The 23,395-nt window shown below is 31.4% G+C and overlaps 3 protein-coding genes across 6 annotated transcripts; 1 reads left to right on the top strand and 2 right to left on the bottom strand.

The window, feature by feature from the left end:
• The first annotated feature begins 2,446 nt into the window (after nucleotides 1-2,446).
• On the top strand, nucleotides 2,447-4,288 carry LOC105799955 (uncharacterized). Of its 2 annotated transcripts, none has more exons than XM_012630779.2 (3): nucleotides 2,447-2,560; nucleotides 2,682-3,452; nucleotides 3,552-4,288. In XM_012630779.2, exons 1-3 carry the CDS (start codon nucleotides 2,491-2,493, stop codon nucleotides 3,935-3,937), a joined length of 1,227 nt encoding a protein of 408 aa, XP_012486233.1. In that variant the 5' UTR covers nucleotides 2,447-2,490; the 3' UTR covers nucleotides 3,938-4,288. The 2 variants fall into 2 exon arrangements, with proteins under 2 accessions (XP_012486233.1, XP_012486232.1); XM_012630778.2 differs by having other exon boundaries at nucleotides 2,450-2,560; nucleotides 3,549-4,288.
• Nucleotides 4,289-8,539: 4,251 nt separating this feature from the next.
• Nucleotides 8,540-9,322, bottom strand: LOC105797726 (uncharacterized). The gene has a single exon (XM_012627653.1). It carries the CDS (start codon nucleotides 9,320-9,322, stop codon nucleotides 8,540-8,542), a length of 783 nt encoding a protein of 260 aa, XP_012483107.1.
• A 7,543-nt stretch (nucleotides 9,323-16,865) lies between these two features.
• On the bottom strand, nucleotides 16,866-21,063 carry LOC105799954 (trihelix transcription factor GT-3b). Of its 3 annotated transcripts, XR_008188670.1 has the most exons (4): nucleotides 20,363-21,063; nucleotides 19,592-20,209; nucleotides 17,194-17,523; nucleotides 16,866-17,117 (listed from the first exon to the last, which is right to left on the bottom strand). XR_008188670.1 is itself a non-coding variant. In XM_012630777.2 (2 exons), exons 1-2 carry the CDS (start codon nucleotides 20,660-20,662, stop codon nucleotides 19,652-19,654), a joined length of 858 nt encoding a protein of 285 aa, XP_012486231.1. In that variant the 5' UTR covers nucleotides 20,663-21,063; the 3' UTR covers nucleotides 19,377-19,651. The 3 variants fall into 3 exon arrangements, 1 of the variants encoding a protein (XP_012486231.1); XR_001135700.2 differs by having other exon boundaries at nucleotides 16,866-17,523; XM_012630777.2 differs by lacking the exons at nucleotides 16,866-17,117; nucleotides 17,194-17,523 and having other exon boundaries at nucleotides 19,377-20,209.
• Nucleotides 21,064-23,395: the final 2,332 nt, after the last annotated feature.

Genomic DNA, 23,395 nt, shown 5'->3' with positions numbered 1-23,395 from the left:
TTAACACGATCGAGTAGACATACGTATGTTGAGCTTTTAGTCCCCAATTACTCAACGAGGATAGGAAGCAAGACTCTATTTAAACCCCTTAGAAACCTTTTCTCAATCAATGTGAGATTATCTACTTTGTATTGCCACCATAATGTACATCTAAGATGACTTTGATACTAAAATTTTGATATTTGTAAATATGGAGGTTATTTATTTATTTATTTATTTATTAATAGCTAATAAAATTGACTATTATATTGTAAACCATAGTATATTTTTATTAAGGAATAAATCTCAAAACTATACATGAGCTTTGAATATCAATTCTCACAAATTATTAACACAATTATTGATATAACATCATTTTTATGTTTATATATCGCATACTCATATTTATCCAATATAAAAATAAATTTATTTATTAATTAATATAAATATATATGATTGATTGAAAATTAAAGTTTCATGTATACATTTAAATAACAACCAAAGTTTATGTATAATTTAAGATTTATCACTTTTATTAATATTATTTTAATAGAGATTCTTAATCTCAAAAAATTATATGTAGATATCATTATTTTATTTTATATTCATTTATTATAATTTATAAAAAATATAAATTCAAAAATTCAAAATTTGAATAACTATAAAAAAATTTAAAACATAATATTAATTAAAAATAAAATAAAATATTTAAATTTAATTTTTTATATACATATACACTAGAGGTATTCATGGGTCGGGCCTAAAAATGATGAAAATACATTTGTGTTCGGTAAGTCTAGTTCGAAGTCCACCCATATTTGGAAATGGCTAACCCAAACTAATTTTAGGTTCACTGATATTGTTTTTGAAATTTTAAAACATATATTTAGATTTATTTTAATTTAATAATTAATAGTATTATATTTTATTATAATTTTATATATAGTCATATTAAAATTTTTTAATGTATACATTATAGTAGTATTATATAATACTAAGAATTTAATTTTTATGTGATATAAATTATATAATATATAAAATAATATAATACAAAACATTATAAACTTAAAAAAGGGGTCAAGCTAGATTTAAGCCTTAAATGTTTAAGCTCAAGCCGATTCATATTTTAAACATGTTTAATATTTTTGCATAAACTATTTTTCGAGTCTAATTTTTTATTTAAATCTTTCTAAATTTTGAATGAACCTTTAAATTTGAGCGAATTGAATATATAAGTGAATTATTTAAAATATAAATATTTTAAATTTGGATTAGAATTTTTTGAAAGGTGCTAAATTTTAAAAAATAAACACATACATCGTTTATTGAATGATGGGTTGACGTACAAACCACCATCAAGTAAAAACACCCTTTTTTTTTTCTTTTTGGTAATTTAATATTCGATTGACCATCGGATGCCTGCAAATAACAATCCAATCAAGTTAGTAATTTGTTGGTCTTTTTTAACTTGGTGTGGTTGAGGCTGAGCTGCTTGATTTAATTTGTAAAATTAAAAGTTATTGATAATCTATAATTTAGACTCACAAATTATACATATTTATGTGAAATCTTAATTAAACAATTTATATTCTGCAAATTTTTTTTATGATTTTTTAAAAGATACAATTAAATCTTTTACGTTCTTTATAAACTGTATAATTGGTTGAACATAAATCTTCCAAAAGATGCAACTAAAGTTCTAGTATCCTTCACATTCTTAATTTGCTCATTTAGCGATATATTTTGTTTGTTTTGATCTTCACTTAATCATTTTATAATAGTTATTGAAGTACCAACTCCGATGCCCCTTAGCTCACCCTTAATTTTACAGATCAAATCGTACTCCTCAAAACACCTTAACAAGCCCAATTAACACAAATTAAATAAAAACCCTAACATAATTAATTTCAAACCGTCTAAATTATCTGAAAAACGTTAAACCCTATAGACAGTTAGAATTAGTCAAGCTTATGTTTAACATTTTATATAGATGATGTTTATCAATCGATCAAAATGCCCGACAGAGGCATGTGAAGGTCCAAACGAACTTGAACAAATAAATTTCGTTGAAGCCATCGTGTACTCTTCTGTAGAGTCGGTGGCTGCAGCAAATACGTAGTTCAAAAGTGTCAAAGACCACAGCCACAATCATCCAAAACCCTCACTAATCTGAGCACCATCAAAAGTCCACAACTTCGGCTGCCCAATCTGCTTTTCCCTCTATCCTTTTAATGATAAAAATATGCCTAAATATACAACCTGGTCCCCCCTCTTCGCTAATCTAAAATAATCAACTCTTTTTATTCTCCTTATTCCCTAATTCAGCATGGCGCGTGGGCCAACAAGAATCAATAAATGTTGTCGCAGGCTACTTTGTCTTAAATGCACATAATCCTTCACTCTATACGCGACCTAATTGCGCGTAGCTCTACCATTTTTAACATGAATACCACGACTACACCCTCCTCCTGTCTATGATATATATAGACCCACCTTCTCCCTATCCTATGAATGAATGCAGAAATTCATACTCATTTGTGTACGATTCAAACTCAAAGCCCGCCCCTGTTTTTTTTCCACGGTGGGTTATTTTTGCTGACTATATTTGAACCATTCTTTTTTGCCTACAAGCACCCACATTTCTGCCTCTCACTCACTTATCATTACAGCATTTTTTTTTTCATCTTTCTTTTTGTCTTCAGTTGGAACCATGGGTAACACAAAAAGGTCTGGTTCTGGGTGTTTTTCATCCGTTTTGCGCCGGATTCTTTGTTCAGGGACTCCCCAAACACACCCATCAGACCACATCGTAGGGTTAAACACTGTGGATGATATAGCCAAGGTTGAAGTCCAAGCTTCTGAAACTGGTCCTGGGATAGTAGCGAGGCTAATGGGGCTAGACTCATTGCCGGAGAACAACTGGCTTCAGAAAAGTAAAATTCCTGGTCCTGTTACCCGCAGCAGGTCAGTCAATTTCATGGATTACATGCTGGAGCTTGATTTCAAACAAACCAAACATCGCCGTGTGAGAACATCATCATCGTCGTTTCGTGAGGTACCACAAGGTCCACAACTATTCCAACATAATCAGAACCAAGACTTCCTGGTTGTGTACTTGGATAATGAGTATAGAAACAATGAAGCTGCAGGGTTTAAGCCAAGGAAACCCGAGAAAAGAGATGGATCAGGTAGTAAGTACGGTAAGCAAAAAGATAATGTAATAGAGAAAGTAGTTTGTAAGAAGCAGATTCGAGAGAAAAACAAGAAGATATCTAAGCTTAAAAATGAGCCAAGGAGAGTTTCTGGTAAACATTCTTTCAAGGCTGGTAGCTGCATTAATGGAACAAATTCAAAGGCATTGAAGGTGGTAAATCAGAAGGAAGTATCTGTTGTGACTAGGAAGACAAAGAATCAACGTCCAGTTAAGAAAATTGAGTACTCTGAGAACCCATTTGTCGTCCATGGCGTCTCAGGTTAGGGTTCTAAATTTCAATTGTTTTATATGTGTGTGGTACACAGTACACTGTCATTGCCATCTAACTTGAGTAATGTATTAACATTTCTGACAGAAGATTCAAGGTCTTTGGAAGTGAAGTCGAAGAAATGGTCATCAAAGTCAGTGAAACATGACTCCCTCACCACTACTGATACTAGTGCTCGCATTTCAATCCCTGAAGGCCTTGGAAAGCAGGAGAATTTTGAGTCAACGAATGTGGAGGAGACTGAGTATTACATGGAGTTGGTTGATAAGCTTAGCAAGCTGACAGAGGGAGATATAAAATTCTCAAACTGGGAAACCAAGAAAGTTTTCACATTCGAAGAGATTTGTGCAGAGTTTGAGGAGCATATACTTGATTACCTGCTGCAGCAGGTAGCTGATGAATTTGTGGGATTTCACACACATGTAAATTTGTGCAAACATAATAGGCAAGCAATGATTTTCCAAGCAAGGCGGTAACTGGTAAACCTTGAAAGAAACAACATTCCAAGGGGAAATCGGGTGTGAAAAGAGCTGGCCGGTTTTGATTACTCTTCCACTTTGTCTCTGCAACAAGATTCGAGTCTCACGTGGCTTAGGAATAGAATGCATGTTGATTCATCAGCAAATGTAAACTTGTTAGTAATAAAAAAGTACTAGTAACAGAGTTTAGAAAACACAAAAAGAATTCTTCTTTGTAGACTTATATGGGTTTTATATATTTTGCAGCTTTAGGGAGAGAATATACATTTTCCAAGCTTCACTGTTGTTGAGTTGGACATGAATTTGAGACTTATGTATTTTTGTCAAAGCTTGTAGCGTTGGATTCTACTATTTTGAGCAGGGAATGGGATGGCATTACGATACAAATCTCTATTGTCAGGCCTAAACGGTAACCATCGGGACCACCTGAGGAATTAATACTAAAACCATATACAGAATGAATTTGAAACCCTCCCCTTCCTACTTGTCTTTTACGTTTTGACTACATTGTGGAGCCAGAGCCAGAGCTAGAGCCAAAGCCAACACTAATAAATGTAGCAAAAAGAACACAAAAGTAAAGACTAAAGAAAGACCATAATTTATATAATTAGTGGAAGCAATGCATCCACTTGTTCTGATCTCTAAAAGAACATCGTCCTTCAAAGAAGGCCAATCATCGATTGCAGCCTTTCCTTGACTGAGTTCATTCCAGGAGAGGGTCTATCAACATCAACGCCACCTGATTGAAGTCTATATTCCTTCACCTTTGGACTTCCACAAATTGGAGCAATCATCAATGGCGTCCTTACCAAGCTCAGCACAAGCATGAGATATCCTCATCGATCTTACATCCTCCGTTCTCCATGGTTGTCATGTTAAACCCCTAACTCCTATATAAGTTGTACATACTGTTCTTGTCTTTAGATTACCTATATATACAACCCTTTTTGTTAAATGTTGGATTTAAATTCTAATTAGGAACCAATTTGAATGAAAATTTCTATTGACTGAAAAGTAATGTAGACATTCGATTTCAGATCTCTCCTCACGACTTTGATTTCAATGGTTTTATCTCAATTGGTCATTATACCCCTTAGTTGTGGGCTTCAAGCCCAAATTTTTCATTTTTAATTGAATTTCAATTAAACTAATTTCAACACATTTTTCATTATTTATATATATATATATATATATATATATATACACATTTGTAGCATATTTGGTTAATCATTTAGTGTAATTAGAACACCTCGATTACACTTTACAATTATTAAGAATGAGTGAGAATTGAAGTAATCCCATCAAGTAATCTAATATATATATATGTATATATACTATTGTAATTTGAGATTACAATAAAATGAAACAATTTCTATGTGGCACACCTAACCGTTTGTCATTTGACATGCTAATTATTTGTCACGTTTTTATTGACTAAAGTTTAAAATTAATATTAGTTCAATCTAATTTCCTTATAAAAATATATCAAATTGAATACTTGTTCATATAACAAGGATCATATGTCTCGATAGTCTTTATTATAATTGATTTAGTAAATCGATTACAAAAATAAAAAATAAATGTGCTTTACGTATATAACTAATATAAGAAAATATAAATATGTGGTTCAAGTCTCTAAATTTTAAATTTTACACTCATTTTTTAATTATTAAAAATCAAATTTCATATATAATATATATAAAATATTTATTTCTTTAATCGATAAATGAGAAAGATATTAAATCTATTGTTTAAATCATACAAATTAATTTATTAATTTAATTACCAATTGTGTTATTTTTTCTTTTCATTATGTAATTTTGTTTAATAACTTAATTTACATATTATTTTCTCTTTTAATCTTTAAATTATATTTTAAATCTTTTTAGGAGTAGAGCTGAAATGGAGTAATATCAAATCATTCAAGATTATTTTAAATATTAAAAAATTTGTCATTATAATTTAAATTGTCATCATTATAAAAATTAAATATTTATATTATTTTTACTTTTTTAATAATAATATTTATGAAATGTTACAAATTATGTATCATTTTTAATAATTCAATATAATATATTTTAATTAGTATACACAATCAACCCGTATATCGCATACGAAGACAAATATTAATTAAAATTATCATATTCAAATCTAATTACCCTACGTTCTCCAAACATGTTTGTGCATTATTTAAGTTTAAAGATCTATTTTATACAATAATAAGAGTATTTTAATTTTAAGATATATATATTTAAAATATAATTATATGTTATTTTATTAATCTCATAAATAATATGAATTTTTATTGATGAGAGATAAGTTTTATATACTTTTACTTACTAACCAATTAACTGAATTACATAATAATTATTTATATTTGGCCAAGGATCAATAAAGAATATATATGTTTAATGTTTATTTTTATTGTATCGGTAATCGAATTGTTGAATATTTTCTTACGCTAACATATTCCGATGATTTAATTTTAGGTTTTATTATTTGTTTAAAAATATTTTTCATGTATTATTGTTAATTTTATAATAAATTAAATAAAATTAATTTTAAATTTTTATGATGTATCATTTTTATACGAATAATAATATATAATATCAATATATCTATACTATTATTTAAGTCCTGATTGAGTTGGTGTCACGAGTCATTTGGGCATTGACTCGGTTAATAAAATTACAAAAAATCCTTTTATAATTAAAATAAATTATATTATTCGAGGATATTTTCATTTTTATTTAAAAATCCAATAAATTATTACATGAGGTTGGCTTTGAATTGTGCTATTTACATCAATAAAGCATTAATTTTATCATTAAACCAAAACTTTATTTTAATATAATATTTACATTTCAATTGTATCATGCATACTTTATTACCTCCATCAATTTTATATCTATACTATTTATTGAGTTAGTGTTACACTCAACCGGTCACCAACTCGATTAGGAAAATTATAGAAATGTCATTCCGTAATTAAAATAAGTTATATTATTTAAGGGTATTTTAGTCATTTTAATTAAAATAATAATAAAATATACATATAGCGACATTTGAACTCAAACCAGTTGTATTAGTAAAACATTTAAATACCACTCAATTAAAGCTTTATTTTGATGTTTTTATACATTTCAATTTTGTATTTGATTGAGTTGATGTCACAAGTTAACTCGACACTGACTCAAGATTGGTCACAATACCATGAAAAACAATTTTACTCTATTTTTTTATTTTAACGTCGTGCATATTTCATGTGTTATAATAATATGTTTCATTATTTATTGCATATTATTTTAAACACACATTTGTGTTCTAAATTTGTAGTTTCTACATGCATACACGTGTGATAGGATTTTTAATATTAATAATGTATTTAATTGAATTAATGTCACAAGTTAACTAGACACCAACTCAAGATTGACGACAACACCATATTAAACAATTTAATCTAATTTTTCATTCTAATAATTTATATGTTTCATGTGTTTTTATTAATTAGTTTCAAATCATAAGTTTCATTAGTTATTGTATGTTATTTTTAAAAGCACATTTGTGTTCTAAATTTATGTTTTCACATGCATACACGCGTGATAAGATTTTTATATCGATAATGTTAATTGAGTTTGCGTCACAAGTTAACTCGATAATAACTCACAATTGATAATAACATCACGATAAACAATTATAATGCATTTAGTATTGTAACACCCCTTACCCGAGACCGTTTCCGGAGTCGAGTACGAGGCATTACTTAGCTTATCTTACTAATTCGAAGCATAAAAACTTGTTTTGAAAATTAATTTCACTATTTACAGCAATCTGTCTAATCGCGCAGCAGTTACTAAATTAATTATAAATCGAGTTACGGGACTCGAAATTTAATTCCGAAAATTTTTCCTGAAACTAGACTCATATATCTTCCTACTATAAAATTTTCAGAATTTTTGGTTCAGCCAATTAGTACAGTTTATTAGTTAAAGTCTCCCCTATTTCACCACTTGACTGTCCTGACCTCTTGCCACTAAAAATAAATTTTCTCATTATAGGATTTTCATATGAAGTTATTACTCATTTCTACAGAAAATAGACTCAATAAGGAATCTATAGATATAAACTACAACTCATAACCATTTTTGTGCAATTTATAATGATTTTCTAAACTTAGAACAGAGGACTCCTAAAACAGTTCTGACCCTGTCTAACTAAAGTTCTCATATCTTAAAATATAAAATTTCTTTTGTTAAACCGTTATTTTTCCATGAAAATAGACTCAACAAGCTTTAATTCCATATATCATTCACCCTCTAATTAATTTTATAATATCCTAGGTGATTTTCAAAGTCACATCACTGTAGTTGCTTGAAATCTGTTTCTTTACAAATTTTTACTCTTTCATGATTTCCATGCATGATTTATCATCTAAACATACATATTACCAAACATATTCATACTTAACCATTTTAAAAGCCAAACATTATCACATACTCACACATCTTCCTTTAGCAATATCATAGATACAAACATTCAAATTGACTAATCCCTATACATCACTTAGGTATAAACATTACTTAGGTACATGCCACGTTATCAAAAGAAAAATACATCGCTAAATTTCTCTGAGGTCGGGATTACTCTGGATGCTGGACCGAACACTGGTTTTCTACTAACCTGATTCACTAATACTGTTTGCCCCAACGGACTCGACACTTCTACAGTCACTCTAGATACTTCAGAATTAAATTTTCCCAATTCAACTAATTTTGAATTTATATAAGAGTGTGAAGATCCGGGATCAATTAAAGCATAAACAGGCACAGAATATAGTAAAAATATACCTGTTACTACATCGTGGGCGTCGCCTTCTTCCCGTGTTCTGACCACATAAGCTCTGGCGGGTACTTTAGCTTCAGACTGCTGGGTACCAATATAATTGCTCCTTCTACTACCTCCTCCCCTTGAAACCAAGCTACCTCTACCTGTCCCTCTGCCTCTAGCAGTAGATACTGATCTCTGTGATGTCACGGGTGCAGTACTATCAGCTTTCGGACAGTCTCTAATGAAATGGTCTGTAGAACCACATCGGAAACAACCTCTAGTTAATTTCCAGCATTCCCCTCTGTGTTTCTTTCCACAGTGCTGACAGTCTGGAATTTCTATTTCTCGAGAATGACCTCTCACACTGCCAGTAGATACTGTCGTCTGTCTTCCTCTACTTCTACCGCCTCTGTCTGATCTGAAACTGGATCTCCAACCACCTTGAGACTCCTTTGGTCTTTTCGGCTGAGGGTTTGAACTCGTAGTTCCTGTACGCTTCCCGGTTGGTTTAACAACTTCAGTCTTTTTATCAAGGCCCAGAACTTGTTCCACCATTTTAGCCCTCTCAATCAGATCTACTAACACAGTGATCCGATGAGATACTGACTGTACCTTGATTTCGTCTCGCAAACCCCGTAAAAATCTTTGCAACTATCAACTTCTGTCGGAATAAACTCGGAGGCATATCTGCTGAATCTCGAGAATTCCCTCTCATAATCTATTACTGACATATCACCCTGTTGTAACATTAAAAATTCTTGTTTCTTATCTTCGATATACATCTCTCCGATATATTTCTTTTGAAATTCTTTCTGAAATAAATCCCACGTTATCTGATTCTCTGGTAGATGTCGAACTACTGATTCCCACCATAAATAAGCTTCCCCTTGTAACAACGATACAGCACAGATTAAACACTCCCGGGGGGTACAGTCCAACTGCTGTAAAATTCTCTTAGTCGACTCCATCCAATTTTCAGCTGCGGATGGACCGACTCCTTTTAGACCCATAAATTCAGTGGCACCATATTTTCTCAGTTCCTTTATCGGGGCCCGTCTTTGAGTAGGTACTGGAGTCGTAGCAGGAGTAGTCCCCGCTACTCTTTGTAGTGCATCAGCTATAATTCTCAGTAATTGAGATTCATCTCTATCTCTAGCATTTTCTCGTTCTACATTAGGAGGTTGGTTACCCAACGGATTCACACTCGGTGCAACAGATTCTGTTTCATCTAATTCTCTATCTTCAGTATACATTCTTTCATCAGTATCATTTATTCTTTCTTCAGACATCTTTAATCTATAAACAAAGCAAACAAATAGGTCAGCATCCAAAAATCCCGACTCAATTTAGACTCGACAGTGGCATGTACATCTAGACTCAATTCCAAGCTCGATTTAGCCCGAGAATCGGCTAAACCTGATAGCTCTGATACCAACAATTGTAACACCCCCTAACCCCGAACCATCGCCGGAACAGGGTTATGAGGCATTACCGGACATATCAGACAGTTTACAAAAATTCTTAAATAACTAACAATCATATTGAAATAAAATCATAAATTCATATGTTTGTTTACCAATTGACTTCATCTCTCTCTCTTTTTTTTTTTATAAATTTTATAAAAATTTCGACAGCATTTCTACTTATTTTTACATAGAACCCCAAATTAAAATCATATCTTTTCCAAATATAACCAAATCAACCAATTCATTCCACATTCACATTTTCTATTCTAAATACTTCTAATCAAACTCAATCAACATAATATCAATTTAAAATTTAACAAGGTAATAAATAAATCAAAATAGATAAACTTCTTTCATAATAATTCATAAACTTTTAATACTAACATTTTTTTACCATTTATATTAAAACATAACAACCTTTATACACATCCTATGTACATGCCACATTATCAAAAGAAATATACATCACCAAAATTATCTCAAGTCGGGATTGATCTGGATCTTTGAACGGACCTTTGACTCCTATCGACTGCAAGACGAAACAACCGTCTGTTGAGTATTTCATACTCAGTGGTATTACCATAATTCAAATTATAACAATAATAAACATGTAATGCATAATTCAGATATACAATTTAAATTCAATATTTCAACAATAGCAATTCATCAACCAATATCGTATATCCACAATTTGAGTTTGAACAAATCATGAACCTTAGGTTCATTTCTCAATCTCATTTCACATTTCAATTCACAATTCAACTTTTTTTTCATATCATTTCAATAGCTCGTTGACCAACTCGTTCGGTTTATCATTTCATTATTTACCCTATTAACAAAACTCGGACTTTGGCGGATACGGATCCAACCAAACACACCGAATGGCACCCAAAGGCCTCATCGGATAGTTCGAAGCAATAGTTGACACCTGTGTCTCATCGGCAAAGCAAGAAAGTTGGTACCAGTACCTCATCGAATCTATCCGAAGAAATATAGTGACACCAGTGTCTCATCGACTCGAGGTCAAGTATCCTGAACTCTTCCAATCCTATGGCATGCCAACTATATCCGACTCAAATTTCGACTAGTTAATAGGGTATTTAAATCACATATATTCTCAATTCAATCACAATTTCTCACACTTTCAATTCAATCATTTTTCCACCTTTCAATCAATAATTATTTCACAAATTCACACATTTTCACAACTCAATACATTTCCATACAATTTAATACCATTCACAATTCGATTTAAATTCATTTCCGCTTTCAATCAACAAACAATTCAAATATTAATTCATATCAACTATTCAATTTAATTCCCACTCATAATAATAATAATAATAATAATAATAATAATACTAATAATAATATTAATACTAATATTAATACTTACCTCACATTTCATTTACTAGACACATATAAATTAAAATTTAGCATTTAATAATAAATAACTTGAATTATAGTAATACAAACCCGAATTTACTCGATTATTCCTCAATAACCTTCTCCTTTCCTTTGTGTGCCGATGCTTCGAGTTCCTTGTTAGCTACGAAAATAATAATAATTTACACCATTAATTACAACATAAATTAATAATAATAAAATTTCTATCTAATTTAGACTTTGATTCCAATTTAATCCTAACTAAATTTATCTACTTTTCTAATTTAATTCACACTCTATTTCTATTCAAATTTCTTCTAAACTAAATTTTATCTACAAAATTTTCAGCATTTTCACTAATTTCGAATTTTCCCCAATTTAATCCCTAAAATTCAAAACTTGTAGCTTACTTCACAATTTAATCCTTGTATCAACTCTAACTAGAAACTCTATCAAATAAATCCTCAATTCCATCATTTATTCAACATAAACCCTAATTTAAGGCTTTTTGTAACTTAATCCCAACTATGTAAAACTTACAACTTAGTTTACAAATCATTCTTTTATCTATTCTAACTAGAAATTCTATCAACTAAACCCCTAATTTAACAACTTGTTCAAAATGAATCATGTTCAAAAACCTATGAACTTCCATAACCTCCACTTAACTTCAACAAAACTTTGTTTTAAAGCTTCTAAAACATCAAAATGAAGAGAAAAGGGCTAAATTTAGCTTACCAATTAACTTGAAGCTTTAAAATCTCAATTTCCCCTTTTTATTTTCTTTCCCTTTTTCTTCCCCTGTTTTTCGTCTCTTTCTCTGTTTCTTTTCTAGCTATTCTGTTTCTTTTCTTCTTTGTTTCATTGTTTCTTTTACTTTATTTCTTTTATTTTAACTAATAATATTAATAATAATATATTTAAAAAAAATCTTTACTTATTATTTAAGCATATATTTATTTTTATTACAAGTGTACCTATATAATTATTACTATTACACTTGTCTTAATCTTTACCATACATTTGTCATCTATTTAATTTATATAATATAAAACAATATAATATAATATAATATATATTATATTATATAATAAAATAATATATATAAAACATAAAAATCTCAGATTTTTCCATCTATTGCCGCCTAAACTTTAGCTATTGGCTTATTTACCTATTTAGTCCCTCTTATTTTATTTTAATCTATAATTAAACTTTCACTTCTATTGTAATTTAATCCTTTTTACTAATTACTCTTAATTAGGCTAAATTCACCTATCTAAAACATAATTAAACACACAACTAGTCTAATAAATATTTCTAATAATTATTTTCAGACTCTGCTTACTAAGACGGAGGCCCGATATTATACTTTTCCGATGCCCGTGAATTTTGGGTCATTACAAGTATTCTTAATTTAATTTTCGTTTTACTCATAAATTATTTATTTTTTTCATTTTTATACCTTGCATGTATTATTATTTAATTTTAAACCATAATTTTTTATTTATTATATATTAATTTTAAACTTATTTATTTTAAATACTTAGTTTTTACATGTAATAAATTTTTAATAAATACTAATTTATAATATAATGGGAAACTATGACTCAAAAGGAAATGCTTTAAATAAATCACATTCCAAGAGAAGAGTTATAGGAAGAGATTGACCGTACGTACCTTGAGATGACAAGTGGCTAATTTACTTTTCTTCTTTGTTAGTTAACACAAGAGTTAATTGCAGAAGAGATACTTAAATTGTGCCCTTTATTTTAAATGGATTCTTAACCTTTAGAGTATTTTAAATACATCATTAAATTATTGATATGAATATTAATTAGGTCATTTCATTAATGAAATCGTTAATTTAATTATTAAATAATAAGTAAAATTTGATATGAAAATCTTTGTCACGTAACTTTTAAATTTAAAAATAAAGTAAAATCGAAAAAGAAGAAGAAAGTGAAAATTTCAAAATCAAGATGTTCACGGCATTCATTTTACAATATTTATTTTTGTTTAAATATTTTTATTTTAAATGATGTAATATAAAATCTAATATTTTATTTAACGATTTTAATAATAGAAGGAACCTTGTTGATATAATAAAATTTTAATAAAAATAATTTATTAATTTAATAATATAACCATATTCGTGGCTTCTTTCAAATTGGGAACTTGTAGGTAGGTACAAACTAAAATAATATATATACACATTTACTAATTTTATATAATATTTAATATATCAAATGTAAGATCATCTAATAAAATGGATAGAAGATCGTCCAAAAATTTGACCAACTCATAAACGAACAAGGAAAAAGGGAGTCAACTTCATTCCAGAAAAGCTTTTCCTTTCCCCCAAGACAGAAATGGATGATGCAATATTAATTAAATTTCTCTTTTTGAATTTTAACGAATTAAATACTCACTATTCCCATTTGACCGCAATATTATCACCCCACAAAGAATAAAATCACTCTCAACACATTTTTCTCGATTTGTAGGGTCACCCACTTCATGCACCACAAGCCATTACATTACACTCTCTTTTTCTTAATATTACTCATACTAATTAAATCACTCAATTCATTCTCTCTCTCCTCTCTTTTCTTTTTCCTTTCTTAATAATGGTCAGTTCACCTAAAGAATCGGAGAGCCAAGATAGTGACAAGAGAGCATACCAACTATATGAGGAAATAATTGTTCAGAGTAACTTTAGGGTGTTAGAAGGCGATCCCTTCTTTTTTTATTGATAAGGGTATTTATAGGAGAGATTCTTTTATGCATTAGTGTGACGTGTCAGGTTATCATGAAGGGAGTTATCCTCATCTGATACATGAAGAATGTGCATAGTGGAGCTCATTCTGTTATGCATCCAATTAGTACAAGGTTATCCTCATCTGGTACATAAAGAATGTGCATAATGGAGCTCATTCTGTTATGCATCCAATTACTACAAGGTTGTTATACTTATATCAGTCTTATATGAATTCAAAGGCGTGAATGTTTATACTTGAAAAGCGGATATCTAGCCATTTTTAGGAAAACATATGACTAAGAGCCTTCTTGGTTCAGTGGATCGTTGAGAATGCGTGCAGGCAATGCTTCCTTATTTAGAGCGGATGGTCAAGCGAGATTAACTTTTAAAGTGAAGTCAATAGGAGGTCAACGTTGTCTATGCTTTTGACACGTGTTTGAGAGTTGGAGAGATGTAACAAATAGAATAAATTATAAAAATAAATAACTAAAAGCATAAAAGGCTTTAAGCCCAAGCCTAGCTCACAAACCCCAAAACCCATACAATGAATCCTAGAGAACAAAAGCATATTGGAAACAACACTTGATTTTAATAATTGCTAAAACAAAACAAAAAATACCCACTGGTAAACCACAAACAACTCGAGAACAAATCCATCACCAGAAGCATTGTGAATCGGTGCTTTGTTTCGATGCTAATGTCCATAATCTTCCCAATGAGTTTTGACGTAGCCTCAAAGAGAAAAGTTGTTTGGATCAAGTGTAGACAAAACACACAAAGTCGCAAACTCGAGAAAGCAAACCTCCACTGGTTCGAGAAAAAAAAGCAGCTATCCAAGGATTAAGGCACAAGCCCGACTGTGGGGGAGTCCTGGAAGTCGCATGCCAAAGACGAAAAAAGGGGAGGGGAAGGGGGAAGCGTTAAAGATAGTGAATGGCAGTGGAAGGTGGAGGTGGAGAGACAAGGGGAAGGAGCAGTGGCAGCTATAGAGAAAGAAAAGGAAGTAATGGAGAAGGCAGCAACCGTTGCTGCTGCTGACAAGGCATGGGATAATGGTTAGGGTTTATTCATTTTTGTTCAGGGATGTGGATAGTGTGAATGAGGGGAAAGCTTTTTGGCTTTCTTTCATTTTTATCTATACTAATATTTAACTTAGTTAAAAAATTATCAAATACTTTATCTTTTATATTTTTATATAAAAATCTACCAATAGTACAATAATTAAAAGAATGGAAAACAATCAAAATAGTTTTTTTATTTATTTATCTCAGTTACATTTTAATTATTTATGTTTAAAATGTTACATTTTAGTCATTTATGTTATTGTGTTGTAATATTTTAGTCACTGAGTCATTAACTGTTGTTAACGTGTAATGGTAAGCTGATGTGGCACGCTAAATCACCATTTTAAATAAAAATTTAGGTTAATTTATATAATCAGTCCTATATTTTTTCATTTTGAGCAATTTGATTTTTTTCTTTTATGTTTTTTTTAACTTTCCTCTTCTTCTTCTTTTCTTTTCCATTCTCTTCTGTTTGTCCCTCTGCTTTTGTCCCTTTTCTATTTTTTAATGTAGTTTTTCTACGTTTTCCATTTATTAAAACTAGTCCCTATATATATATATATTTGAACAATTTAATTTTTTCGAGTGATAAGAGAATGGGAAAAATTCAAAAGAATATAAAAGAAATTAATTTGCTCAAAATGGTAAAAAATATAAGGACCAATTGTAGAATTTAACCTAAAATTTTCGTTTGAAATGATGATTTGATATGCTACATCAGCTTACCGTTACACTATTGACGATAATTAACGACTTAGTAATTAAAATATTACAATATAATAACGTAAGTGATTAAAACGTAATATTAAATTATTAAGTCCCATAATCCATAAAAAGATGCAGTTCCAATCAAGGATTTGAAAAAAGCAGATCCTGAATGTCACATAGAAAAAGAGAAAAGGTTGTCAACTTGATGAAGCGAAAGCAATGTCGCATCTGATTGCATTGTGAGTGGGGTACTGAAAGAATTGCGATTTGTGTAGAAATGAGAATCTTGCTTTTTCCCTTCGTGACCCTTGATTTGATGGTTGCTATGACATATTTTCCCCCCTAAATAAAATTCTAGTGCTAGTAGTTTCTCGTTTAAAGTAAAAAATAAGAACTAATTTTCTATTTTCCAATTTATTTATGGTTGGGGTGTTTCTCGTGTCCCGTGTTTCAAAAGTTTGAATGAGGGTGAGAAATATATTTGCATGTGGAGCGAATGTGCATCTTAGTTTAAAATGGGAAAGAATCTTAATTCATCCGTTTTGTTTGAAGATGTTGCTATTCCATTTGGAACGTTATAATTGCTGAGCACATGAGCGAGGAAGAGAGTCAAAGTTCATATTTTGATAATTTAATAAAAGTAGCGCTGAGGATGTTTTCACCTGCAGTTTTAGAAATCTGGTCAAACGACGGGGTTTTGGTTCACATGGTTAATATATGACACTAGAATCTGGCCTTCACATTAATATAGCATGCAAAATTTATTAGTCAACAAGTGGAATAAGTTGGTAATAACTAAATCATGAAAAAAACCAAACATATGACCATGCGTACAAGAACAAATCAGTCCCACAGCAAATAATTTCCGCGACTCGAATCCACCAAGGTCACTTATTAACTATCCCTTCTAGCCCTTCATTTCTTCAATTTCTAAGTAATTGAAGCAAGAATACCGACGTAAACAATTTCTGAGGAAAGAGAAACAGAAGTGCATTTAGTTGTATGAAGAGATAAATAGGAAAGTGAATGAAAAGTTACAAGTACCATTTTGCGAAGTTTTATGCTGATACATCCATATATGCTCGTGACAGCATATATAATACATACGTACGTCGGTGAATTTAATAAGCATCTTTATATCTCCTATGAGAAACACGGTTAGAGTGATAGCTGTCCTGCAAATCTGAAGCTTCTTCTTATTTCCTCAAATCATATCTGAATCTATTGGTGGATTACATGCATACAGACATGGTTAAAGCTTGGTTGTCTCCAATCATAATAAGTCAATCCATTTGGCTGGAAAGATCATCGAAAAACACACGGTACAAATTGTTTTTTACCCTTTTGCAGATGCATGTTAGAGTCTATTAATAACTGGAAGAAGAAAAAACAAAACGACAAATTAAATATATCATAATTATTAGTATCATGTGGATTTGGAAGAGGCATGTTATGAACTTGAAAAGAATATATTGTGGACAAAAAGCCGTAAGTCATGCATAGGGTCAGCAAAGATACTAATTGCTTCAATCACTTGCAAACCAAAAACAATAAGCGAGGAAAAGTGCTATGGAGATGTGAAAAAGCAAAACTCAAGCAGACAAATATGTGTTGCCATCACATGAAGACTCATTGCTTGCTTTCACACTTTTTCATATATACTAAAATATTTCAATGCCTGCGATTTTGTGACCTTACATGCCTACCATTATCAGCTTGTTTTCTTTTAACTTCATCATAATATGTTATATATGTTAACCATAAGAAAGAATACTACCAAAAAATTTCTGCTACATTTTGAGAATGCATGAACCTTAAAAAATAAAAAAATTAGATCAGCCTAAGAATGTTACAGTGAATTGATGCACCACTTGGAAATACCAATCATATGAAAAACAATGTATAATACATACATGGCATTCTTGTTTCCTTTTTCCTTTTTTGCCAGCTAGCTAGGCAGATATAACATATATAACCCTAGAAATCAACCCCACACACTGATCTATTTGTTATCATAATCTCTACCACTTACACAAAATACACTTCACACATTGAAAGTGAAATCCTAAGTTAATTATTGTACAAAGATCCTCAAATCATTTTAAAGCATTAATTTTTTTCGAAAATTTTAATATTAAATGAAATGAAATGAAATAAAAAAGCTTTTACAAATAAATTAAATTCCATGCGTTAATGGCTATTCCGAAGTTCTTTTTAATTAGTGCCTACAAATATATATATATCCATAAGATTTTCTTGATCATACCCTAAAACAATGTAAGGTAATATGCTTAATGCAGATTCCTATTCTGTTATATATAATAATAGTTAATAAAGTTTAAAATAAAATTTAGGTTCACATCACATAATATATAAAGAGTGTAAGAAATAATTCGTCTTCACAGTGACAAATATGAACGAGGCAAGCTCGCACTGCGAACCACTCAAGCTCCATCAACTTACAATGAGTTAATAAGTATGAACGTAAATAGATGTTAGGTTCATGTACAATCAATATGTACATAGTTGCATAATCTTAAATTCATGATTTTCAAGCTGGCACACAACTTTACTAGACTAGTAACGATGAACAAAATAAATCAAGACATGCATCTCTAGTTCAAGCCATAAGTGAAGTAAACTAGAAATGAAAAAACGGAGCTTAAACGTGTTAAAAATCCGCTAGACTCGTTTCAGCTAAAGTTAGCTAACACTTACATCAGGAAACAACCTTTTCATCTATATATCCGCTTTACATACTTTTGCCTGTTCTAGTTTTGCGTGGAGGGTAATCATTTTAGAGAGGATGACTCCCCTTACGGTAATCCTTCTTTATCACTCATTAGTCCACCTTACCTAATTAGCTCACCAGAAAATGCACAACACACATATGGTAACTTTCTAATATGGGAAAGTCAAGCACATGTTTTGACAGCCATAACTTTAGGAATCCATGGAAAACCAGAAACCCAAATCCTTCTTGCTGTAGACATGCTGACCAGGGTTACTATGAAGAGATTGATCAATGTAATGTGAGTGAAAGGTACGAGACTTTGAATAAGTTGAGAGGCAGAAGCAAGAATTAATGGACCACTTTCAACAGTGGCCACTATGAACATTATTTCGGACTCACTATCGTTTGTGGATTTTCCTGTGTGTATATTGTTAAATTTGTTTAACTATCGCGCAAGATATGTCTAGACCTTGGAGCTTTTTATCCATGGTGCTTTGAGAATGTGCTTTCATTGTCAACTGACCTCTTATAACTATAACATAATGGCAATGGAGAATAAAAAAACACTACAAAAAACTTAAGGAAATGGAAGCTCTCTTATACTAGCAAAAGATGAAGCCTCGGTGGGCAGAGCAGAAAGAGAGAAACAATTCATAGAACTAAACAACATATCGATCTGATATATAGAACGAGAGTTCTAGGACAAACCTCTCAAACAAAGGCTTCATCTCCTGCTAAAACATGCATGAATAAATAAATACTTGTCGTCTACATGTGATCATCTCTTCTGAGCTTGTTTAGCAGTGCAGTGATGAGGGCGTCTCTCTTCTCAGCTCTAGCTTCTTCTCTCATTCTCCTTTGTTCTTCCCTTTCATACCATCTCCTATCCATCAATATCCTCTCGTTCTCCAATGCTTCCATCTTCTGCCTCCATTCCATCTCCTTCAACCGCCTCTCGTGTTCTCTCGCCTCGAACGCTTCCCTCCATTGCATTTCCATCTGCATTTGTTGCCTCATGAAATCCTCTAATATCTCCTTTATATTATTACTATTATTGCCGTTCCCGCTTGTACTGCCACCAATACCTGCACCACCACTGGTTTTGCCTTGCTTCTTCTTCCTAACGCTACTCCTTTCTAACTCTTTTTCCTCCGTATCTTCTTCCTCGTCTGAAGATAGCTGCACCGCCTTCCTCTTCGACCCGGTCACTCCTCCTTCACTTTCTGACCATAAAATACTTTGCATCCTTGCTGAGAATATGGCTTGCAACTCATTGTAAAATGGGAACTGTTGCCGCATAGCTTCTTCTTCCATCGTTTCACATCCCTGAATGCGTATGTGTATATAAAATAGGGTTTTCAGGATGCATATTTTAGGTAAAACAAAACAGAGAAATAAATATTCCTGGATACGTAATCCGTTGCGTTTAAAAAATAAAAGGGAGTTAAATCAAAATACTGACTATTATGAGATACCTACCTTGTACCGAGTAACGAGGTTTTTCCACTTGCACTTGCACTGTTCAGTGCTTCGATTAAAACCCTTTTCCCTCATCCTGGTAGAGATAACTTCCCAAAGCAGCTTATTCCTCTTGGTCTCCATGAAACTTCGATCCAGCTCCGCTCTGATCATCAGGAATTCCTTCGTTTCCTGAATACTCCATTGAGGGAATCTATCAGGATCAACGTTAACACTGCTGGTAGGTGGTTGTTGCTGCTGCTGATGATATTGATACTGCTGCTGCTGATATTGATGATGATGGTGTTGGTGCCCTTCCATTTACAACTATCACACGCAAAGCATACAAAAGCCACACAAGATTATCGATAAGTCTTATGTTTTTGCAGCCTTCAAAAGGATGATTATCCAAAAAAGAGAAGATTGACAGAAAGAAGAAAAGATGGAGAGAGAGAAACATGAAAGATTTATATGGAGATGGTGTGAACAAGAAATGTGAACCCTCAAGAAAGATTTTTAAAAAGAAGAATAGAAAAGAAAAAGAAAAATCCCTGAAGAAACCTAAAAATATATAAAAAGAAGAGAAAAAGGGGGAAAAAAAAGATTAATAGATAGATAGATTTGCTGGAAGCTTAGGTGTCAAAAGCGAGCGTTTTTACTATTCGTTCAAATTCAAGAAAACGAAACCAAGGAAGGAAAAAGCTTTCTGTTTCTTCACATTCTCTCCCCTACCCCCAACACTCCTCTCTCCGTCTCTATCTGTCTACGCGGAATCTCTCTCTTCCTTCCCTTTATTGTTTTTTTATTTTTTGAAATATAATTTATATAAATCGTTTTTTTACCATTTGTTCCCATTGCGTTCACGCGGCGTCACGCTGACGACCCTGAAAGTCTCACTGTTGATGCCCGATGCTGTGATGGGGACTTCCTTCTCTGCTACCGCTCATACATAACTTGCACCCGAAGATTTTATTATCATCCCAGGTTTTAGCCATAAAATTTTAAGTGAATTTTTTTATTATATATTTTATAGTCTTTTTTGTTCGATGGAATAATATATTTTGCAACTTTGTGGCGTGGTCTATTCGCTTTTGGACCCGTCCGAACAAGTGAAGGACCCAACGATGGGATTTGCTTTCCCAGAATGTACGTGGAGGAGGCGGTAACGCTTTTTTTTTCTTCTTCTTCTTCTTTTATTTAGTAATTTTTGCATGGAATTCCGAAAATCTAAAGGTTGAAAAAAAAAATGTATACAACTTCCATTTTACTGTGCTAATTTTTTGGTTTAACTTTTAAGCCGTTCATAATTAATTATTGTTTTGGCTTTTGAATGATCATGATCTTATACGCGTTATTCTTTCATGTCCCACGTGTATACGTCTCCCACAGTCATACACGTGGCATGCATGCAGCTCTTTTATAGGGTGAAAAAAGAAAGGGACCCACTTGGCCTATGGTTCACACCTATAAGCCTAGACGACCCCACTAGTCCCCCCTCCCCAAGTTTATTCCTTTTTTATATAATAGATGGAGATAACATAATTTAAATAAATGAAGATATTTCTCATTGATATATGCCATCAGTGACAAAATAATAGCAATGGTAAATACAAAATGATTGGGCAACCAAATGCACGTTAATATAATTGGATTTAGTTAAACATAAATTAAGTGATTGGAATTAGTTTTGAAAAGGAAAAATAAAAAGATAATAATGAAAATTCTAAAATGAAAGTTGATGTTATTCTAAATAAAGAAGAGAGATGGAACCGTGCATACGATTGTAAGGGTGAGGCGTTGAAGACTTTGACCAACTTTTCATATTTCCTATCGGCTGGCGTAGGTGGTATAAATCGTTTCCGTTGACTGTTTTCTAGATTTGTCTTTTCTTACTATTCTTTTCTCAAAAGAAAAATATTTTTGAGTTTTCTTGTAAATAATTATATAATCATGAAAAACTACATTAATAATACATGAAAATGAAAAAGTTATTTGATAGTGGTTAATGTTGAGAGTTAGTTAGAGAGTTGGCTGAGTTAGTTATAAATAGTTGTTTTAGAGGGTGTTAATTGTTAGTGTTAGTATACACAAATTTCGGGTCAAATATAAGACATGAAAAGAGTTAGACCATTCAATATTTATTTACAAATAATTCCTTTGATTCTTCTCTTTGATTGAGCTTTGGCATATAAAAAAGTTAAAAACTTTAGATATTTATCTACAAAGAACTCTTTTGACTCTTCTCTTCCGTTGAGCTTCGACAAGGGTCATCTAAACTTGATCTTAGATGGATATTAGTTGCTTCAAATGTTGTGTTGAATTGCTCTTCAAACAAGCTTGGCTCTCATTCCTTCATTTGAATCGAATCAAAAGGTGGCTTTCTTAAAAACAACTTTTGACTCCCTTTCTTCAATTAAACAGGATCAGAAGGTAGCTTTCTTTGGAATAGGTATGCTGTTAGTCAGAATTTCTTCACGTTCTTTAGAGATTTCTTTAGAGAAATTTTAGACTTTTAAACTTGTGCATGTATAGAATGACTTGGAAGTAACCCCTTTTATATTGCCAGTCACTTGAGTACAAGAAAGTTCTCTACAATTTAAACTCTTTGTCTACATCAGTTACAAGTGCTAGTTGCAACCCAACATGCATCTAACTGACCATTGTAACTTATTGTCATATCTGTTGCAATCTTTTGACCAATTGTTGGAGCTTTTAATTGAACATCTTAAGAGATTTTTAGCTGCAACTATTAAAGACTATATGAGGAGAGTCAGGTCGAGCAAAGACTTTATGAAGACTCTTAATGTGATTGAAGTTTTCATAATTAAAGAGATTTGATTCTCAAGGAAGATCATATCGAGAAAATCTCTACCACTTTATTCATTATTAAAGACTTATTTGAAGAGATTGATATCCACATTGATTGTAATTCAATAGGTCACATTATGCTTGTTTTAGTCTATGTACGAATAAAATAGAACACTTATCTTGTTCATTGAGTAACTTATTTTTGTGCATATTTGTAAGTAAACTATTCTTGTTGTTTAGTTTACA

The sequence above is a fragment of the Gossypium raimondii genome, chromosome 9 (genome assembly GCF_025698545.1).
Source record: "Gossypium raimondii isolate GPD5lz chromosome 9, ASM2569854v1, whole genome shotgun sequence".
Lineage (NCBI taxonomy): Eukaryota > Viridiplantae > Streptophyta > Magnoliopsida > Malvales > Malvaceae > Gossypium > Gossypium raimondii.
Note: the sequence above shows the minus strand (reverse complement) of the source record. Positions and strands in the feature narration are given on the sequence as shown.

Bases quoted from the DNA above. Each gene is read 5' to 3' on its own strand.
- LOC105797726 (XM_012627653.1), bottom strand. From the start codon at position 9,322: ATGGTGGAACAAGTTCTGGGCCTTGATAAAAAGACTGAAGTTGTTAAA.
- LOC105799955 (XM_012630778.2), top strand. From the start codon at position 2,491: ATGAATGCAGAAATTCATACTCATTTGTGTACGATTCAAACTCAAAGC. The intron at 2,561-2,681 runs GTGGGTTATTTT...TTTTGTCTTCAG, and splicing joins GCCCCTGTTTTTTTTCCACG to TTGGAACCATGGGTAACACA. The intron at 3,453-3,548 runs GTTAGGGTTCTA...CATTTCTGACAG, and splicing joins TGTCGTCCATGGCGTCTCAG to AAGATTCAAGGTCTTTGGAA.
- LOC105799954 (XM_012630777.2), bottom strand. From the start codon at position 20,662: ATGGAAGGGCACCAACACCATCATCATCAATATCAGCAGCAGCAGTAT. The intron at 20,210-20,362 runs GTAGGTATCTCA...ATACGCATTCAG, and splicing joins ACCTCGTTACTCGGTACAAG to GGATGTGAAACGATGGAAGA.